At 50.7% G+C, this 22,258-nt stretch overlaps 1 protein-coding gene across 1 annotated transcript in view; it reads right to left on the reverse strand.

The window, feature by feature from the left end:
- LOC140426781 (slit homolog 3 protein-like) overlaps positions 1-22,258 on the reverse strand; it is a 925,338-nt gene that overhangs the window by 836,794 nt on the left and 66,286 nt on the right. The window contains exons 2-3 of the mRNA XM_072511946.1: positions 10,713-10,784; positions 5,382-5,453 (exon numbers count right to left, since the gene is read on the reverse strand). Of these exons, the coding sequence (XP_072368047.1) occupies positions 5,382-5,453; positions 10,713-10,784 (144 nt within the window). The remainder of the gene's footprint in view (positions 1-5,381; positions 5,454-10,712; positions 10,785-22,258) is intronic.

Below are 22,258 nucleotides of genomic sequence, written 5' to 3' on the forward strand. Positions count from 1 at the left end.
GGTATGTGTGGATTCAATTCGTATGTCATTCGCCCGTATTAGGATCTTATAAACAGTCACCAGAGCGTACAGCAAAATGAAAGAAAGGTAGGGCAAGGAATGATGAGCGTTCGGAGTTTGAGGGAGAAAAAACTTAGTGATCCAAAATGGAGAGAAAGAATAGCAATAATGGGAGAGAGTGTCATGAATTATCCTTACTCACTGTCAATAGACATTGACATTGAGCGCTTCCAGCGAAGCCACTGGGTGGCAATCAGGTATCTGAACCTGACTGATTTATCTGCTCCCTAATCCAGAGGCACCGATCATGATTCCCCAAGCTGCCATTTGAGATGAGGATTGAACATGGGCCTGTGCGTTTTAACTTTGAATGTTTAGGCAGGTTCTGACCAGCAATCAGTGGATTTAATTAAGATAAATCTGTTCTTTTTTCAAAACGAACTTGCATTCTGAACATTTTAAATGCGAGGCCACCTCTGACACATAGCCACAAAGGTATCTCTTTTCACGTTAACCAGATATTATGCCTGCGCAAAATGTTCCAGCCCTAGCTCTATGTTGCTGCCTGACTAATTCAGAATTTAACACAGTCAGGCAGGGCTGCTGCTCCAGCCGGCTTCTTACAGCCTACCAGAGGCTCAGTGTTGACAGTTTACACTCCCAGGCCAATCTGCTGAATGCTTCTTGTAAACAATGAGGAGGAATGAATAAGCACATGGGGTGGAGTCAGGAACTGTGAAATTTCAGCAGAGATGGAGAGTTACCCTCATTAACTAAACAGAACCTCAGGGCCACTCAGTAGGAAGTACTTGTATGTGTAGGCACTGCAAATTTCCAAATTAACTAGCTTTGAACTGGATTGTCCAGCTTCAAGTATGCAGCTAATTTTAATAAGTGAAAAAAAAGAAGGGCTCATTCACTTTGTGATGGCTGAACTTTAAAGATATCAGGCTGGATTCTCTAGATCCCCAGCCGCGTGTTTCTTTCTCTTCCCGCCGCTTGTCAATGGGGTTTTCCATTGAAGCCATTCCATGCTGCCGGGAAACCAGCAGGCGGAAGTGTGTTGCCGGTGGGAATAGAGAATCCCAACGGCTGGCGAATTCCAGCCAATATTGGGTCGATTGGGCCGCTTGCATTCGGCATACTCTTTAATGCCCATTCTCGCGAGAATGGACAAAAGATGGTGCAAACATGGGATTTTGGGTGACATATGTATGTGTTCTAGCTCATCACATGGCATCAGAAGTGCAAGTATATTCATAGTCTTGCCCTCAAGGCCAGGTTGACATGGATGGCCATCATTGTATGATGCTCAGTGATATTCAGAGATTAACACCCAGATGACCATTTGTGCAGTGCTCACAAGGTGTGAGTCAACATGTTCAATGCCTTATTCAATTAACTGAACAAATCTGTGATTTAGGGATTACTGGGCACAGTTTGGTCAGCAAGAGATTATATACACTGTTCCTCAACATCTGCCTTTTTTTTGAAGGGGACTAAATTTCAAATTGTTCATTTTAAAAACATCAGCAAATCCTCTGTCACACTGTGATGTGTTAGATCTACTTGGGCTATGGAAATATGAAGTGACCAATGCTGGGAATATATGTAGGGTGGGGGAAGCAGGAGACAGGGGTTCCCACTTGGGTAACAGTAACATTTTTGGAAACCCCAGCCAGAAGAACAGAAAGACGATTTCCGCTGATCTTTTGCTGAAATTGTAGCAAAAGATCATCAAGGAAGTCCCTTCAATAAAACTTATTTTGCTACCTAATCCCTTGAATTTCCATGAATAAACACATTCTGACTTTGGTGAGATCCCTTTTAACCTTTATGTTGAATGATTCTTATTCGTTGATAAAATTCTTCATGATTGTTGCTGTTTTACAAATAGGACATTTGTGTTAATCAAGTGGGTGCGTGGCACATTTAAATGTGTCGGATACACCAGGTGCAGATCATGTATATATAAATATACATCAAGCTTTGAACCAAATGATTGAATAGACTTGAGAACCTAAAATGCCTCTTCCTGTTCCTGCACTACTGTTATGGGTATGTTATTACTCGAGAGCAGCCTGGAGTTGGTAGCCTGGTTGCGATTGTCTGGTACATTCACCTGGCACATGTCCTTAATCCCATTGCTGAAGTAAGTGTGCAGAAGCAATTCTAGGCAATTAAGGGTGTTCGAGTGAATTATCAATCCAGTGAATGAGAATTCCTAGAGTTACGAAGACGTTAATTGTACTCGCAATATACTTTCGTTTTCAATTTCAATAGGCGGCACAATGGTTAGCACTTATGTCTCACAGTTCCAGGAACCCGGGGTTGATTCCAGCCTTGGGTGACAGTCTGTGTGGAGTTTGCACCTTCTCCCCGTGTTTGGATGGGTTTTCTTCAGGTGCTCCAGTTTCCTCCCACCAGCTGGTTAGGTGGACTGGCCATGTTAAATATCCCCTCAGTGTCCAAAGGTTAGGTGGGTTTACGGGTATAGGGCGAGTGAGTGGGCTAGGTGGGGTGCTCTTTAGGAGGGTCGGTGCAGAAGACAGGTTGAATGGCCTCCTTCTGCACTGGAGGAATTTTATGATTTCTTGAAATCTTACACTGGCCTTTTCAAAGATTATTTTTGCATCTATAGCAAACTGTGGCATTATGGAATGTGACATCTGAGTTGTAATAGACACAATATAGTGGAAATGTGATGAATCAAGATTTTTATATCTAGAAGAAGTGAATCTCGTATTATGTGGCTCATACTAATTTGAAAGGCATGGACGGTAATTCACTGGATCATTATAAAACCCCTCCAATGGAATGAAAATCAGATGGATTTGATAATCTATAATGAGCGGTGATCTGAATATTCACTTTATGATGCCTTGAAGTGTTCTATTGCTCAGTAACATGTACTCTTGGACTGTCCTTTTTAGGAGACAAGGTCTAATTCTCATAAATAACCACATCTTGAGGGGAACCCGTGGGTGATTAACTGCATTGTAGAATTGTTTGGAATAATTTGAATGTTCAGTCAATAAATGCAAAATAGTTTAAATTGTCTCGAGGAATTTTGCAGAAATTTAGTAATCTCATAACGTTTGATTTACGTACTACACCTCGGGCGAGATTCTCCGAGCCCCCGCCAGGTCGGAGAATCGCCGGGGGCTGGCGTGAATCCTGCCCCCGCCGGTTGCCGAATTCTCCGGCACCGGAGATTTGGCGGGGGCGGGAATTGCGCCGCGCCGGTTGGCGGGCCCCCCCCCCCCCCCGCGATTCTCCGGGCCGGATGGGCCGAAGTCCCTCTGCTAGGATGCCTGTCCCGCCGGCGTGGATTAAACCACCTCTCTTACCGGCGGGACCAGGCGGCGCGGGCGGGCTCCGGTGTCCTGGGGGGGTCGCGGGGCGATCTGGCCCCGGGGGGTGCCCCCACGGTGGCCTGGCCCACGATCGGGGCCCACCGATCCGTGGGAGGGCCTGTGCCATGGGGGCACTCTTTTCCTTACGCCTTCGCCACGGTCTCCACCATGGTGGAGGCGAAAGAGACTCCCTCCAGTGCGCCTGCGCGGGGGTGCCATGAGCGGCCACTAACACTCCCGCGCATGCGCCGCCCGGAGATGTCATTTCCGCGCCATCTGGCAGGGCACCTAAGGCCTTTTCCGCCAGCTAGCGGGGCAGAAATTAGTCCGGCGCGGGCCTAGCCCCTCAAGGTTGGGGCTGGGCCCCCCAAGATGCGGAGGATTCCGCACCTTTGGGGCGGCGCGATGCCCGACTGATTTGCGCCGTTTTTGGCGCCGGTCGGCGGACATCGCGCTGATACCGGAGAATTTCGCCCCTCATTCCAATAATTCGGTACATTTAAACTGGGAGTCACAGGCAAAGTTATGTTAAAGAATTTACTTAGTAAGTAACATGTTCTGTTCATACGATGCTCTTTAGCATAGAATTAGGCTGTGCGCAATTCCTTTATATATAAATTGTACACAATGTGAGGTACCTTACGATATAATTTAGATGATAATCTTGATCATTATCTACAATGTATTGTGATAGTGCGCATTTGTATTCTCCCATATTATTCTAATGTTGGTGAAATTTTGCGATAAACCTTCAGCTCCTCTGCTAATTTTAATATTTATTATCCTATTACCAATATCTTGCCATGTCTGCCATGTAAAAGGAAAGAAGCAGCATAATGAAATTGTGCATATTAAGGAATTAAGGGCAATGGAACCTCAATTATCCACACTGCAATTATCCACACTTTCAATTATCTATAAGAGTTTCAGTGGGAGTTGTGAGGCCAGTCAGCGTCCGAGCTTAGTTTTGCAATTGGGCGTTTTGAATTGATTTTCACAGACTCTGCGTTCTTGATCCCAAGGGATAAGAAGTTGTTATCTGGATGTCCAGTATCTGATAGAATTTATTAACCTTGCACCTCTGATATCTGGTGTTAAGTCAAGAGACTAATGGGAACTTGAGCCTCATGTCTGAAAGACCGAGGGGATTTAGATTTCTAATACTTTCCTTCCTCAAGAATTTTTAAAATGGAAAACGAAACTGAGAACTTGATTAAATAATCTAAACAGAACAATAGGAAACTAAAAAAACTCACTATGTCAGTCCAAGTATGAGGGACCCAAATTATCTGCCAATTTGCATGATCTATCAAGAGAAGGTCTGTTCCATTACAGCAGATAATTGAGGTTCCCTGTTAAAATAGACGTTAGATATCAATTGATAACAAATGGAGTGGGAGTAGATTCAATCAGTTACATTGGATTATTGCCACATAATCTCCCACCAACTCTCTGCTGTCCTATATTTATCTTTGGTCAGCGGGATTGGGAGATTCAGGCTGGACTCTTTGTTCAGTCTGCAAAATTGTTTATTCAGTCCATCACAAGTATAATAACCTATTCTTGAAATAATCAACCAATCTACACAATGGTGACTCCACCAAACTTTTGAAAATGTGAATTGTTTTAAAAAAAGAAAACATTTTTAAAAACTAAAACCATACAATCAGCAGGAAGCCATATTACTGAGAGGGAAATCATTTAGAATCAGAGAACAAATAAGGAGACCAGTCGGCCTATCATGCCTGTGCTGACGACCATTTGCAAGGTTGAACAAATGGCTCTATTCCACTGCCCTTTCATCACAGTTCTGAAATTTTTTCCTTTCAAATATTTACCCATTCCTTTCGAAAGTTACAGACTTAAAACCGCCTCAAAGGCATTTCCCCTTTACAAGTATACACTGCTCAAAGACATGCAAGAAGCTGAAAAGTTTGATATAACCCAGAGAACAGAGAGAGAGAAGCAAACCATGAAATATGTCACAAACATGATTCATGAGTGAGGGTGTGAAAAGCGACTCACAGTCGTTCTAATTGCTTCAGATCCTGAAAGGCTCCTCTTTCAATTACATTGATTTGGTTCTCCTCAAGATGTCTGCAACAAAACAAACAAAATGGTCAGATTTTGCATCTTCTATTTCTTCCTATTCTTGGCTCCAAAGTAAGGATACAATGATTTACTAATCAATGACATTTTGTGGCGACAATGCCCCCAATGTAAAAGTCCCACCATGGCCATAGCCATCAGGGTCAACATGTTTGAATCAAAAATGGCAGTAATATATAGTCATGACACAACTTCACAGATAAAAAAGAATTGACCGTCAACCTTTTTAATGACTCTCAAAATGTTGCTGTGGTCAAACATGTACCTCCATCCTCCAACAACCCAATTCACATCTTTGGTAACCAAAGAGTCATTTGCTTGCAATGGGGTAAATCCCGGTGACACCAGACTGTGTGACTCTGGGCAACATTTTGATGAAAATAGTGCACTCTTGTTCTGAGAAGGTTATTTTGTGCTCTGATGCAAAGGGTGCTGGAAAGAAAAGATTTTCCATTTTCTGCTCTTGGTATCAATGCCTAGGACAAAGCAGCTACTCGAAAAACTGTGCTTTAACTACAACTTGCAATCCAATAGCAAACTAATGCAAATAATAGCTACCAGGAGCTAGATTAAGTCTACACTGTCATTGATGTTCAGAACTTCACCAGTTCATAGTATTATATGAATGCTTGTGATTCAAGGGCCAGGAGGAGAGAGAGAAAAATAAATTACCTCCATCTCTCTCTTTTCTGGCTCTGCATTATGTGTATTAAAACAAGAGTGCAAAAGCAATAAACTGATATGGACATTGTTTGGCTGCTAGATTCATTCCATGTGGGATTAGTAGGAACAGGAGATATTTATCCAATTAGTATGGGCTGTATTCATAAAACAGAACTAAAGAGGCAGTGTTCTAACCCATTGAACAACCCCATCATTCCAGGACAATACCAAATCCCAACTTTACTAGCGATTTTAAAAAGGAGTAACTTATTCAATATTTTTCCTGCTTGTGTAAAATGTTCATATTGTGTCACTGCCAGAAGGACAACATCAGCAGCACCCATTTAAAGTGGTTAGAATTATTTTTACAGTGGTAACCATCATTAACACGCAACATGATTTTGATTTATTTTTAAAAACATTTCTTTAGAGCTCTGCACAATGTTCCTGTGATGGTGCTGTGCTCAAAGACGTTGCATAGAGGAGCACTGAGCCTTGCAGATGACATGGTCACATGTTTGTATTCTGCCCTGTGCTGAGTTAACTGATCTCCATACAATTTAAGTAATGTTTCTGCACTGAAGCAGATAAAAGCTAACTTAGAAATACATTCCAGGAGCAGTGCCCTCTGATACACAGGCAGAGCTGCTACCGGCAACTATTATGGGTGTGATATACGGGCCGTTTCGCGCCCAAGCAGGAACTCCACACAGCTGCTAGATGCCGAGAGAAGCCTCCCACGGGCTTTCTGTCACCCTGTACACCTCAGAACTCGAGGTGTCACGATGAGGATTCCGCTCAAAAATTGGCGGTACCAAGCCTTGCCCGCCCCTGTCAGTTTGATGCTCACTTAGGCGTGCTCACCCAGGATCTATCGGGCTCCCAGCCAGGATGTCAGCGTGGCAGTGCCAGCATACTCAGATCCCAGGGTGGCACTGCCAAGGGTCAAGGTCTGAGGGGGGCCAAGCCCATGAAAGGAGGGTGGAGTTGGGCATGAAGGGTGGGGGGATGCAGGGTGAGTATGAAGGGGCCTCTGTAAGGTTGGGGGGCGGTGAAGGGTTTGGTCCTATAAGGGGGGGGTCTGAAAGGGGGCATGGGAGGGTGATCCCACAGTAGGGTTCCATCACTTGAAGGTGGAGGGGGGGCAGGCGGGGGTTTGGGGTAGTGTCCATCTGTATGGTGGGTGACAATGCCCATCCACAAGCCCACTTAGAGATCGGGGCACTCTTTCAAACTGGTGGCCAGATCTCTGAGGTGACAGTCTGGCCAGCGAGTTCGGCTCCCCAACGATGAAATTAATTCTAAGTGTGGGCTTGACCATTGAGGAACCCGCCAGGGCCCAAAAAAGTGGGTAAGTGTGGTTAGATAATGGTGGGAAACCTGCCAACAGAGCCGGTGAGAAACTCCAAGAAAAACCCACCACAAATGACTCTTAGAAATCTTTCCGTTAGATCGTGCCCTACGTCTATATTGCACAAACTATTGTTGAGCATCTGGGCAGAGCTACTGCCACAGTGATGTTGTACATAAAATATTATTGTTCAACGGAACTTTTCATGAGAGACGGGGCGTAGCAATTGGCTTGTGTGTGCAGAATTAGAGGATTTTCTGTTCTATATGTCTCTATATATTGACCTCCGCTTAAGATTGTGGGTACATGGGCTGGATTCTTCGAGCCTCCGTGCTGAAATTGCGATCGATGCGGGGACAGAGAATGGGCGTTTATGCCAAAATCCAGTCCAACGCCGCTCCCATGATTCTCCGATCCCCGGAAAATCACTCGCGAATCGCCTGCACGGGAACTACGCAGCGCGGGTAAGGAACCATTGACAGAGGTCCCCCCCACGATTCTCCGAGGAAAACTGGCCGAGTTCCCGACGGTTCCAACCACCTATCGGCCGTTGGGAGCGGCTGGTGGCGGCTACGGACTCAGTCCGCGGCCGCCATGGTGGGGGGCAGGAGAATCGATCACCGGGGGGGGGGGGGGGGGGGGGGCGGCGTCATGGAGGGCCAGGGGGGCGATTGGGCATCACGGACCCGTGGGCCTGAGCGATCATGGGGGGGGCCTACATTCCTGGTGCCGCTTTGCGGGCTGAGTCCACAGGCCGCCGCCGTGCGCCTGCGCGGACTCCCGAGCGGAAGTGCGGGGTCTTGTATCTGCAGCCAGAGCTGCAAGAAGCACTCCGTGGCCCTGCAAGCCCCTTGCAGGTAGGAGAATCATTCTGGACTTCAGGAAAATCCAGAGTGATTCGCCAGCAATGTTACGCTGGCGTGGGGACATATCCCCATTATTGGAGAATCCCGCCCATGGTTGCTGGGTAAGACCGAAACAACAACTCTTAACGTAAGATCGTAATCCAAAGCTCTCCACAGAAACTAATTGGAACACACTAGGCGCAATTCAGAGCCCGGTTTCAGGTGCGTATGGCAGGGTGTTTCTCAGTGGCTGTGAATGACAACATTGTTCAATGGCACTTAGTCATTTTTTGGGGCCTCAGGGGGCTTCTTCCTGTCAAAGCCATACTTGGAGAAATTTCCTGCAATGGGGGGCTGAGCTCACCAGCAGGACCAGCTCCTCCATGGGGGTGCCATTTTGAATGGCTGCCACGATCTCTACACTTCACCCCCTCAGGAACTTCCACTTTCAGGATCCTCCCCCCAACCTTTCCTCGGCCCCATCAGACCCCCCACTCCCCTTTCATGGACATCCCCCCTCCCCCAGGGCCTGATCCTTGGCATTGCCAACTGGCACCTGGGAACCTTGGCACTGCCATCCTGGTGCCCTGGCAGTGCCAACCTGGTGCCAGGCTGACTGTGCCAAGGTGCCCCAGTGCCAGGAGAGTGCCAGATACTACCCTACTGTGTCCCCATCCACCCGGGGGGGGAGGGCCTGTAATGGCCTGAGAGACCCCTTGAGGTGCCATCATGCCTGGTCGTATGCACGGCCGTTGACTCCAGGGCGCCGGGTGAATACAGCGTCCAGATATTTAAATGAACCTAATGGCTCATTTAAATACCTTTATCTGGATCACGCTCAGTGAGGACATGATCCAAAGTGCACCAGGCGCTGCGAGTCCAGTGACTTGTGCAATGTATAGCGTCTGGCACTGAGCCCGATTTGGGCCTCTCCTGTGATTAACAAGTCGCGCCCAGCTGACATGGTGGGAAAATCCACCCACTGTGTAACTAAGTTTTTAATGAGTCACTAAGTCATAATTACGGCTGGGTGACCACACTGGCACTGAAAAATTAATTTTTGAAATCTGGGGTGATTTATGATTTTTAAAAACTCCATGGTTATTTTAAACTTATACACAATATTCCTGAAAGTTTGATTATATTTCCGCTTCTTTTTCAATCTCACGTGTATGACCCAATCGTTATTTTGCTTGGGGCAGCACAGTAACACAGTGGTTAGCAGTGTTACTTCACAGCACCAGGGTCCCATGTTCGATTCCTGACTTGGGTCACTGTCTGTCCAGAGTCTGCACGTTCTCCCTGTGTCTACGTGGGTTTCCTCCGGGCGCTCTGGTTTCCTTGCACAAGTCCTGAACGACATGCTGTTAGGTGATTTGGACATTCTGAATTCTCCCTCAATGTAACAAACAGGTGCCGGAGTGTGGCGACTATGGGATTTTCACATAACTACATTGCAGTGTTAATGTAAACCTACTTGTGACATTAATAGAGATTACTATTATTTCTGTAAAATAGTTAAACATTGAATAATAATTTGGGTTTTATTTACTTCCTGATTTGCTATCCGTGAGAATCCTTCACTATGATTGGCTGCTCAGTTTGCTTGATACCTCACTGATCCTGAACACTAGAAATTCTTTATAGCTGATGACAGAATGAAACAGATGTCATGACAGGGAAAATTGTCACCACAGAGCCTGTTTTGGCTGAGTGGGCAATTGATGCGAGGTCAATGGCAAGAGCCGGTCCTTGCCTTTGAACTCAAAATTTGGGCCAACTAAACACCGCCTGAAAAGTAGTGTGAAAATATTGTAAGTGCTATTTTGTAAGGTATTATTCACAGATTGTAATGTATTAAATAATAGTAATTCAGCACGTAAACTAATATGCAGCATAATGAAATGACGATATACATAACACATGCCTGGAGGGTCCAGCTTGTCTGGTTAACCAGTATATTCGAATGTACTGAAAAACTGTACTGGAGAACAGACACTAGTCTTCCAGGAGTCACAGCACATTGTTTGCAAGTTGCCATGTTTCCTTTGCATGAAAGATAAAAGTGCTGTTAGCGCATCTCTGATGAGAGTAGATGGTACAGTATGTTGGCATGCTGTTTGTGCGTTCTGGGACCTTGGCTCCTATCCAGACCAGACAGAAGGTGAAAATGCCTCTCTTTGATGACTGATGAAGACACTGGATGATCTAAGTTTCAGCTGTCTGAGCACAGCTCCTGGAAGCACTGTTTGTTTATGGCACACATCTCTGGTCTCATAATTCACGATGACACAAAGAATGTGGGAGAGAAAAAAAAGACAGGCTTAAGTTTTATGGGCATTTCCAAATTAACGGAAGGGGCTCAAAGATGACCTGGGTTTTACTTACAAAACTCGAAGATTCTTCAGCCCAACAAAGTCGGTCTTGGAAATCCGTGTGATGTTGTTCTTGTCCAGATCACTGCAAGAAATGAGACAGGTTGATAAGAAACAGGGCATGTTTGCATACAGTGTCACATGCATTGACACAAATAAGTGTTTCAGACAAAGAAAGGTTCACCAGATGCACATGAATTGCATCAAAATGAATAATTGAGCCATGATATATATGTCATGTACCTCTTCTCCCTTTGCCAGAGAACAGAAGTTTGTCAGACATGGGCAGAAAGAACAGAAAATGCTGGATAAACTCTGCAGATCTGGCAGCATCTGTGGAAAGAAATGGAGTGAACAGTTCAGGTCCAAATGGCCATTCTACAAGGGTCCTTTAGACTCAAAACATTAACTCTGTTACTCTTTCCACAGATGCTGCCAGACTTGCTGAGTTAATCAAGCATTTTCAGTTTTTATTTCAGATTTCCAGCATCCCTAATATTTAGTTTTTATATGGGCATAACGAGTTTTCCCCTTTAAATGGTCTTCTTAATAGTTTACCCCCTGGTAATGACAAGAACTACTGTTGCCTCGGGACCAGTATAATTTATCTCAACCTGATTCAATGGAACGTAAAAGAATTTAAAGGACGAAACAGCAGAAAATGGTCAAGCAATGAATCGACAAGTCAATTTTTCATGTACCCGGTCTTTCCACTGAGCTGCACAGAACAGTTCAGTCTAGTTTTGGAAACACATTTTTTTGTCTCACTGTCTCTTGTATTTGGATTGAAATTACAAAATTTTACAATATTTGTCACGCCAATGGAAAATTTAAAAATTGGCACAATGAAAAATTGGCTGCCAATTCGCCAAGAGAACAGTCCGCCTGGTGGGGTGAACCCAAGTTCATCTTACAGTGTTGCCACATATTACAAAGAATAAACATCTGCCCAACGTGCTTACAACAATATCATCAATCCTGAAACTTAGCTGATGTCTATACAGCACTCAAGCGTTGCTCTCAGGTTATGAATTACAAAATTGAAAACTCACTGCCAGCCATCTATTATCCTGCAACTAATGTAATAGTCATGTAGGGAGAGTGGGTTCACCCTGAATGAAGAGGATCAAGCTGATTAAAGAGTGCTGTTTGCTTTGTGATTTTATTGATCTCTTACTGTGCAGCTCCTTTGTGTTTGCAGTCACGATTCCCAAAGATATGGATTGTCTTTGTGTTTTTCATTTCTCTGCCCTACTCCGCATCCCAGTGTAGGAAAGTTGCTGATGCCTCACCGCCTTGGCAAGGTTAGGATTGGGAACTCAATGCTTAAGAAAGTATCCTCCATTGCCCTCCAAGAAGAAGGATTTTGTTGATGAACCCACTCCTTTAACAAACTTGCCTGAACGGTGACAGTCAGTCTCGCCTCTGAATCAGAAAGCTATGGATCCAAGGCCAACTTTGAGGAACAATTTAAAATGACACTTCAGTGTGTGACAGTGTTGGAAGCACTGCCTTTCGGATGAGATATTAAACCGTGGCCCCATCTGTTCCTTCACATAGATGTAAACGGTCGCATGCCATTATTCCAGGAAGAGTTGGGTGTTTTCTCCACTGTTCTGGGCCATATTTATCCCTCAATCTGGTCATTGTCACATTATTGTTTATGGGAACTCGCTGTGCACTGCTTGGCTGTTGGGTTTGCGATGCTACAACATTGCCCACACGTCACAAAAAAAGTTAATTAAACGCAAACCGTTTTGATATGAAACGACACGATTGACATTATAGAAAAATACAAGTCCTTTCCGTCTTGCTGCTTTTTCCTAAATAGATAAAATTCTCTGTTACAACATGCATTCTGTGCACTTTGCAGAGTGAGCAGAGAATCGGTTAAATGGATTCCGTGATAGCGCTTCATACGGCCAAACCACCAACTCCACCAACATCCAAGCAACTACTAAGCTCAAGAGTGTTTAAACAGATGGGCAGGCAGCACTTTGAAATTTTAACCATGCAGAAAGCGTTTGAAATCTGGCATTCCTGATTAACCGCAGTGATCAGTTTAATTACATGAATTGCTCCTTCTTCTGAGCACAGGTCAGCTCTTTCTTGGGTAAACACACTCAATGCACTACAAAGGATTCTTAAAGGTTCTCAGAAAATGCATTTCTCATTCACCATTGGTTTGATTCCCTCAGGATGAGGATAAAAGTTGCTTCTGCACTTCAATCTGGATGGTTCACACCTCAAGTATTCAGAATGTTTCACCAGACTGTGTGAAAGATCTCCCAGTGATGTTCTTTCTGTTAACAAACCTTCCAAACTGCTCTTTCTGATATCCACCCGCCAAGAAAGGCAGATGGACATGATCAGACTAGAATTAGCCTGAATTAATGTCAGCTCGAGTGACAAAGCACTGTGGTTTACAAACTCAAAGCAGCCAGAATCTAAGGAGATTGAGGTTTTATTTGTAATTTGTAGCTCAAATTGTGACCCACAAATCTTTTTCCAAAGTGAACCATGGAGGCAACTTCCTTTTGCATAATCCGTTCTACACTTTACCTGGGAACACATAATACCGTTACTCAATTCAAAAAGTACAATATCATTCCCTTCCCTTGCATGACTCAGTAATGAACACACAAAAAAAAACTAAAGAATTAATGTTATCATGACTTTCCCTTCCATTTTAAAACTCTGAATTGTTGTCATCCAGTGTTGCGAACTAGGGATGAACATGCAGGAAATTGCTGGTTGTAACACTATCACTGTTAAGACTTGCCCTAAAGTTCTATGACAAATGAAAATGCTTTTAATAAAAGAAACAACAGATGACCTGACAAAACCTCACAAACCGCGTGCGCTCAGAGCAAAGGAAAATTATAGGTTAGCAGACAACAAAGAGACAATCTTTTTTCTTTAAGGCGACAGATGGATAAAGAGGCATGAAACATTTTTATGCCTAGTTTCTCACATAACGACTCCAATATTTCCACTGCAAGGCATGATGCTTACGCAGAGACATATGGGGCGGGATTCTCTGAAAATGGGGCTATGTCCCCACGCCGGCGGGAAAACCGGCGCCAACGACTCTGGCGTCAACGGCCCCCCCAAGGTGAGGAATACTCACCTTTCTAGGGGGCTAGGTTGCCTCTGGAGTCATCCCCACTGCTCCAGCTGGCGCCGAAGGGCCGGCGCGAGTTTGCGCATGCGCAGAACGGCCGGCATGCTCTTGTGCATGCGCAGACCGGCCGCCGTATTCCGCGCATGCTCGGGGGTTCTCTTCTCCGCGCCGGAAAGAAGTCCCCTGACGGAACAAGCCCGTCCGCAGATCGGTGCGTGAGGTATGTAATTCACGCCGGCGGGAGTGGCCAAAACTGGATGGCCGCTCAGCCCATCGGGGCCCGGAGAATTGCCGGGGGGGGCCGCCGATCGGCGTCGCGCGAATCCCGCCGCCACCCGAAAATCCGTGCCGGAGAATAGGGCAGCCGGCGTTGGGCGGCGGGGGGTTGGAGAATCCCGGCCCAGAATCCTCAACTTCTTCGAGGAAGGAGCCCTGGAGGTGACTGGTGTGGTCAAGGACAGGGTGGTCACTAATGCGGAGGCTGGCGGATCCGCCGAGGTGAGGATCCACCAAGCTCCACCTGTAGGATCTGTCAAACATGAGTATTGATTGCCTTACTGATTGACACACCCCTCCCACTGACCGCATGTCCATTCTCCCACAGGTCCTACAGCCGACAGAGCCGGCCGATCCTGGCCAGCCCCCTCTCTTGACTCCGAGGAGAATACCTCAGAGGAGAGCTCAGAGGACGACACGATCGAGACTTCACAGCTGTCATCCCCACCCTCCACCAGCGCAGATACATGCACCTCAGTGGGAAATGTTAGTGGTCAGGCGAGACAGCAGTCGAAGGGCTGCTGGATCCCAGGACCCAGCTAGGTCCCAGCCTGTTGCTGAGCCTGTGGAACAGGGTTACCCGGAGCTGATGGATACGATAGGGAGCAGCCGGGATGTTCAGAGGGAGATGTTAGCGCCGCTCCAGCAGAACCATAGTCGCTTGGGGGAGTTCCAGAGGCTATGGGCGCAGGAGATGGTGCCAGCAATGAGTGGCACCGAGGCAACACTGCTAGGGTGGCGACCGCAATGGAGAGCCTGGTGCATGGCGTCGGCGTAATGAGTGAAGGTGTCCAAGGCATCACAGTCAGTGACGGCCATGGCTGAGGGCCTAGGCAGAATGTCCGACTCACTAGGGATGTCACCCTGTATCAGACCAGCCTTCATGAGGTTTTGTGGGACATGTCTTGCTGTCAGATGGGAATGGCCGAGGCACTGCGAAGCTTGTTCCAGCAGATGGGCATAGCTGGGGCGCTGCAGGACATGGCCCAATCATTGAGGAGCATCGCCGGGGGTGTCGACACCATGGTGCAGACATTGGGGAACTGCCAGGGCTGGCAGAGCCAGGTGATGCAGGGACAACTGGGGCTTGAACCAGCTGTCCCTCCGACCCAGGGCCCTATGGGCACCAACTGGGAGGAGGGGGCGCCGAATGTCATCCCGGACTCGTCCCATGGTGTGGCGACAGTGGGCACCAGCTCCCTCGAGTTCCACTCCTTTGATGAGCCCATCTCGAGGTCAGCACACGGGACAGGGCAGCATAGCTGTGCATGTGCCACCGACAAGTAAGCCGGAGCCCTCCAGTCCCAGAAACCCCAGAGGACACCCGCCAGGGGCATCAAAGGCAGCGGGATGTGGCAAGCAGCTGGCTGCCTCCACCTCTGATGTCCAGTCGTGGACAGGTCACCGGAGCTGTGTCCCATCCCCTGGGTGTTCGGATGTTGCGTGTGTGGTGTTGTCTCCCGCAGTATTCAAGCACATTGTCCAGGCAACAAGATATGATTGGGATGCTAGGCAATGACTCCTACATGCTACATGGCCCGCCTACCCATGGAAAGCCACTTGGCATGTGTGAAGTGCTCTCTTAACTACGATTGCCAATTCCCGATCAGCAATAACCTTCAGGCTCGCAGCTAGAGGCCTCAGCAGTCGGTGGGGGGTATGGGTGATCTTTGGGGCAGATGGGCAGGGACAAGGAATGCCCCTGGAATGAGTAAACATGATCCAGGGTTAGCATGGTGGTGTCGCGAGTGGTCCCCCCCCCACCCCACCCCCCCTTGCCGCTGAGCACTGGGGAGGCAAACCCAGCGCCCCCTGTCTCTTTGCCTGTGATCCAAGGTGGCTACTCACCTCCTTGACTCCCCACAGAAGCCCTTCCACCAGGTTCACGTTTTTTAAAAGGAGTACTAATCAGTGCCAGTGTGAACACTCGCTGGGGAGGCTGCTGAAGATTGGAGGTCGTTGGATATCGGGTCGTTCTCGCTAATTGTATAGAAATGGAGCTTAAGTGGTGATAATTGGTTTCTTGCTAGGCTACAGTAAGATCCCGATTTCGCCTACGGGAGCCGATCGGTTGCATCACAAACTATTTGCCGCTCAGCACGTATCTCGCTTTTGGCCTTTCCCGCTATTCACCAGCCTCATTACGTTTGAATGAGAGCGCAACGAGGCTGGAGAATCGCGCCCTTAGTTTATGCCCTCTGGTCCTAGACTGTCCCACAAAGGGGAATAGCCTCTCAGTGTCTAGCCTGTCAAGCTCCTGAGAATCATATATGTCTCAATTAGGTCACCTCTCATTCTTCTAAACTCCAATGAGTACAGTACTCAACTCTCCTCATAAGAAAATTTCTCCATACCCACGATCAACCTAATGAATCTTCTCTGGACAGCCTCCAAAGTCAGTATATCTTTCCTTAAATAAGGGGATCAAAACTGTTCACGGTATTCCAGGTGTGGTCTAACTAGTGCTTTGTATAGTTTTAGCTGCATGGTGGTGCAGTGCTAGCACTGCTGCCTCACAGTGGCAGGGACCTAGGTTCCATTCCAGCCTTGGGTCTGTGCGGAGTCTGCACATTTTCCCCGTGTCTGCGTGGGTTTCCTCCGGTTTCCTCCCATAGTCCAAAGATGTGCAGGTTAGGTGGATTGGCCATGATAAATTGCCCTTAGTGTCCAAAAAGGTTGGGTGGGGTTACTGGGTTATGGGGATAGGGTGGAGGTGTTGACCTTGGGTAGGGTGCTCTTTCCAAGCGCCGGTGCAGACTTGCTGGGCCAAATGGCCTCCTTCTGCACTGTAAATTCTATGATTCAAGATTCTCCTTGATATAAAGGCCAACATTTCCACAGAGACATTAGAATCATCAGTGTTCCTTTGCTGGGAGGGAAGACAAAATTAATTGGCCTAAGCTTTCTTCTTCTGGTCACTATTTAGCAACCTCTACTATAAACATCAACATCTAAAGGGAGAGAAATACAGATGTTACTGAAATTTCCCTACAATTAAACAGTTGACCGTTGCCCCAAGCTCCATTTTACACATAAAATAGAAATTTGGGAAAGGCTGAGGGGAGAAACTGTTGGCTTCAGTCTGGTTAGAATCACAAGCTTAAAAAGAAATGGGGTTGATGTATGTGGTGAGCTAAGAGACAGGGAGAAAAGAGTAAAAGCTATTAGCTGAATTATGTTCAATCATTTTCAATTTAAAAAAAAGAAAAATGGAAATTGAAAATGTTAATCCAGTCTGGTGTTTGTTACCCTATAATTTCATTTAAAGAGGCACTCCACCCTGTTTCAATAGACCATAATAATAATCATCATAATTTCAGTGGTTAGACCATAAGCACAATCCTTTGCCAATTTCCCCGAACTGTGCAGTGCTATATTGTGGAATTAATCATGATTTTAAGGGCTCAGACTCTTGTCTTTCTTATTCTAATTGCTTTCTCCCCTGTCAAGAACACTTTGTGTCCCCTAAGTCTGTTATTTCTGGCTCAGTGATTTATCCCAAGAACACCCAAGAATCCACGTCTTCTAACTCTTTTTCAGGCCTCTTGGTATTTCTCTAACTACAATGAAAAGTGCCAGTTGCATTCCGAAGTGTGGCTTCACCTGTGATATTATAAACGCATTAATAGCGTGCCTTTAATATTGGAAAATGCCCCAAAGTGCTGCACTGAGGCTGAATCAGGGGCGTCATTCTCCGACCCCCCCGCCGGGTCGGAGAATGGCCGTTGGCCGCCGTGAATCCCGCCCCGCCCCCGCCGAAGTCTCCGAAGGGAGAAAAGTCGGCGGGGCGTTAATGGCGCCGCTGCCGCGGAGAATGTCACGGGTCTGCGCAAGGCAGCCGATTTTCGGCCGGCCGATATTCTCCCTTCCGGATGGGCCGAAGTCCCGTCGACGTGATGACCGTTCACGTCGACGTGAATCAAACCTCCTTTCCATCGGTGTGGCCCGGTGCTCCAGGCTCACGCCGACCAGCGAGGAGGTGAGTGACGGCCTGGGGGGTTGGCTCTGGGCAGGAAATGGCGTGGCCGCAGACGGATTGCGTGAGGAGAGGTGTGTCTCGGCTTGTGTGTGTGTGTGTGCGGCGGGGGGTAGGGGGGGGGGGTGGTTAGAGTAGGCTGGGCTCCGGGGGAGTGCCGGGAGGGGGTCCGTGCCGGGGTGGAGGTTGGGGGTTGGGGTGGTTCTGTGCCGGGGTGGAGGTTGGGGAGGGGGTCCGTGCTGGGGTGGAGGTTGGGGGGGGTCCGTGCCGGGGTGGAGGTTGGGGGCTGGGGGGGGTCCGTGCTGGGGTGGAGGTTGGGGAGGGGGTCCGTGCCGGGGTGGAGGTTGGGGGGGGGGTCCGTGCCGGGGTGGAGGTTGGGGGTTGGGGGAGGGTCCGTGCCGGGGTGGAGGTTGGGGGTTGGGGGGGGTCCGTGCTGGGGTGGAGGTTGGGGAGGGGGTCCGTGCTGGGGTGGAGGTTGGGGGGGGTCCGTGCCGGGGTGGAGGTTGGGGGTTGGGTCCGTGCTTGGGTGGAGGCTGGGCAGGGGGTCCGTGCTGGGGTGGAGGTTGGGGGGGGGGGTCTGTGCTGGGGTGGAGGTTGGTGGTTGGGGGGGGGTCCGTGCTGGGGTGGAGGTTGGGGAGGGGGTCCGTGCCGGGGTGGAGGTTGGGGAGGGGGTCCGTGCTGGGGTGGAGGTTGGGGGGGGGGTCCGTGCCGGGGTGGAGGTTGCGAGTTGGGGGGGGTCCGTGCTGGGGTGGAGGTTGGGGAGGGGGTCCGTACCGGGGTGGAGGTTGGGGGGGGGGTCCGTGCCGGGGTGGAGGTTGGGGGTTGGGTGGGGTCCGTGCCGGGGTGGAGTTTGGGGGTTGGGGGGTAGTCCGTGCCGGGGTGGAGGTTGGGGGTTGGGGGGGGTCCGTGCTGGGGTGGAGGTTGGGGAGGGGGTCCGTGCTGGAGTGGAGGTTGGGGGGGGGGTCCGTGCCGGGTTGGAGGTTGGGGGTTGGGGGGGGGGGTCCGTGCTGGGGTGGAGGTTGGGGAGGGGGTCCGTGCCGGGGTGTAGGTTGGGGGGGGGGTCCGAGCTGGGGTGGAGGTTGGTGGTTGGGGGGGGTCCGTGCTGGGGTGGAGGTTGGGGGTTGGGGGGGGGTCCGTGCTGGGGTGGAGGTTGGGGAGGGGGTCCGTGCCGGGGTGTAGGTTGGGGAGGGGGTCCATGCTGGGGTGGAGGTTGGTGGTTGGGGGGGGTCCGTGCTGGGGTGGAGGTTGGGTAGGGGGTCCGTGCCGGGGTGGAGGTTGGGGGTTGGGGGGGGGGTCCGTGCTGGGGTGGAGGTTGGGGAGGGGGTCCGTGCCGGGGTGGAGGTTGGGGGGGGTCCGTGCTGGGGTGGATGTTGGTGGTTGGGGGGGGTCCGTGCTGGGGTGGAGGTTGGGGAGGGGGTCCGTGCCGGGGTGGAGTTTGGGGAGGGGGTCCGTGCCGGGGTGGAGATTGGGGGGGGGGTCCGTGCTGGGGTGGAGGTTGGTGGTTGGGGGGGTGTCGGTGCTGGGGTGGAGGCTGGGGAGGGGGTCCGTGCCGGGGTGGAGGTTGGGGAGGGGGTCCATGCCGAGGAGGGTGATGGGAGGGTAAATGAGTTGGTCCACCTGGCCAGGTGCCAGCCTCCAACAGTTGGACCCATGCGGTCCATGCCACCTGGCTGGGGGGAGGAGGGGATATGGGCAATGATGACATGTCGTCGTTCCCCTCCCCCCCACCAGGCCGTCATGTTTTCAGACCATCCAGCGATGTTGGCCGCCGTGGTGGCAGCCGCTCATGTCTATGTTGCCCTGGATGAGGAGGAGGAGGAGGAGGAGCGTGCCAGAGAGGCGGCGCAGGCTGCCGCAGAGGGGCAGGCGGCAGCCGCCCAGGCTGGAGGGACACCTGACCGACAGGACGAGGAGGGGGAGGAGGACATCGCGGCCCCACGGCAACGGAGGCACCCGAGGGCGCCCCGTGTGTACCGGCCCCGGCAGTCATACCAGGACCTCACGGACCGGGAATGCAGGAGGAGACTCCGGATGAGCCGGGAAACCGTGGCACACATCTGCCACCTGCTGGCACACCTGTCACCGCGTGGCACTGGCGGGGGACACCCTCTCCCCGTGTCCGTCAAGGTTACGGTGGCCCTGAACTTTTATGCAACGGGGTCATTCCAGGCACCGAGTGGGGACCTGTCCGGCATATCGCAGATATCGGTGCATCGGTGCATCCGGGCAGTGACAGATGCCCTTTATGCCATGGCGCACCGCTACATCCGCTTCCCCGTGGACCGGGCCAGCCAAGATGCCCGGGCCGTGGGCTTCTCTGCCGTTGCCGGGTTCCCCATGGTCCAGGGCGCGATCGATGGGATGCACGTCGCCGTGCGGCCACCTGCAGATAACAGGGCCGTGTTCACTAATAGGAAGGGGACCTATTCGATGAACGTACAGGTGGTCTGCGACCACCGCATGATGATCCTGCACGTCTGCGCCCGTCACCCAGGCAGTGTACACGACTCATTCGTGTTGTCGCGGTCATCCATCCCCGGCATGTACGAGGGACGCCATCCCCGGCTGAGGGGCTGGTTGCTGGGCGACAGGGGCTACCCATTGCGATCGTGGCTGATGACGCCTATACAGAGGCCACGCAATGAGGCGGAGATCCGCTACAATGATGCCCATGTAGGGACAAGGGGAGTGATCGAGAGGTGCTTTGGCGTGCTGAAGATGCGTTTCAGGTGCCTGGACCTCTCTGGGGGCGCCCTCCAGTATCGGTCAGATAGGGTCGGCCGCATCATTGTGGTGTGCTGCGTCCTGCACAACATAGCCCAGCAGAGGGGCGATGTGCCGCAGGCAGAGGAGGGTGGAGTGGAGGAGCAGCAGGAAGAGGCCCAGTCCTCCCCAGATGAGGGGGATGGGGGCAATGGTCAGGGCAGACGGGGTAGACACAGGCGGGTGGCTGTCCACCGTTACCGGCTGGCCCAGCGGGCACGGGACAGACTGATAGCCGCCCGCTTCACTGACTAGATGGGCGTGGGAATAGGGTAGTATGGCCACAGACCGCACACCATGACAACAGCCGACCACCCACACCCCCCACCCATCCACCCACCCAGCACCCTCACTCCCCTCCCCAACCACACACACCCCACCCGCATGCACACCACCCCCCCCCCCCCCAATTGCCGATCCACCGGCGGCACAACGGGCCGGGCTCACCCAGTTGCGGGTGGACGCGTGTCTATCGCAGGCCATGGAGGATGATGACAACCTGCCCTGCGATGAGCTCCTGGCTCTACATCGTTGGACTATGTCTGACCCATGGCCACAGTACCGCCATCCACCCGGACCATCCCTGTGACACTGCAGCGCACGGTCCCGTCCTCTGCCCGGGGGATGTTGATGGCGGCCCAGGGAGAAGGGGGCAGACTCACCTGGGGCTGAGGTAAGACCACCCGTCACACACACACTTGCGCTCAACGTACATGACACGCCCGCACACTTTGGACAGAGCACAAAGGCAGCTTCGGTAGGTGTAACATTGACTTTAATAACCAAAGGAGTTCATGCACGTGCCCTAGCCCCTAAAACTCATCTGTGCCCTGCACCCGTGCCAACTTACTCAGTGTCTAATTGTTTGGCCTTACGGGCCCTTTGACTACGTCTACGTGGTTCCCCAGACGGTACAGCAGAACTGGAGGTTGACTCCTGTGATTCCTGCCCTCTGACACTGGATCCCTTTGGCGGCCGTTTCCTGGGGCGTCCTGGCCTAGATGGGCCAGGCTGCGGCCCGGGCGACTGGGATGGCGAGCTGCCAGCCTGTCCTGCCCGTTGCCCACCCGATGCACCTGGGACGGAAGGGGGGGAGTCCGAGGTGTCGCGGTGTACCGGGACCTCCCCTACAGAGGGAGCCGGGACGGACCACACCACCTCCTCCTCCCTCGGGGTGCCCGATGGCCCCCAGGCCTCTACATGGGTGGGGGATGCGAACGGACTGGCCATCCAACGCGCCCCCGACATCTGGCGCTGCCAGTCCTGTAGGCCCGTGCTGGTATCGACAGGGGTCTGCAGGTTTGTAGCCATGGAGCCCAGGGGGTTGTCAAACCCTGTCTGTGACAGTGCGACGCCGGCTCGCACATGGCCACTGGCGCCGATGCCCTCAGCGATGGCCTGCTGAGACTGGGCCATGGCC

Source organism: Scyliorhinus torazame, chromosome 7, assembly GCF_047496885.1.
Source record: "Scyliorhinus torazame isolate Kashiwa2021f chromosome 7, sScyTor2.1, whole genome shotgun sequence".
Classification (NCBI taxonomy): Eukaryota; Metazoa; Chordata; class Chondrichthyes; order Carcharhiniformes; family Scyliorhinidae; genus Scyliorhinus; species Scyliorhinus torazame.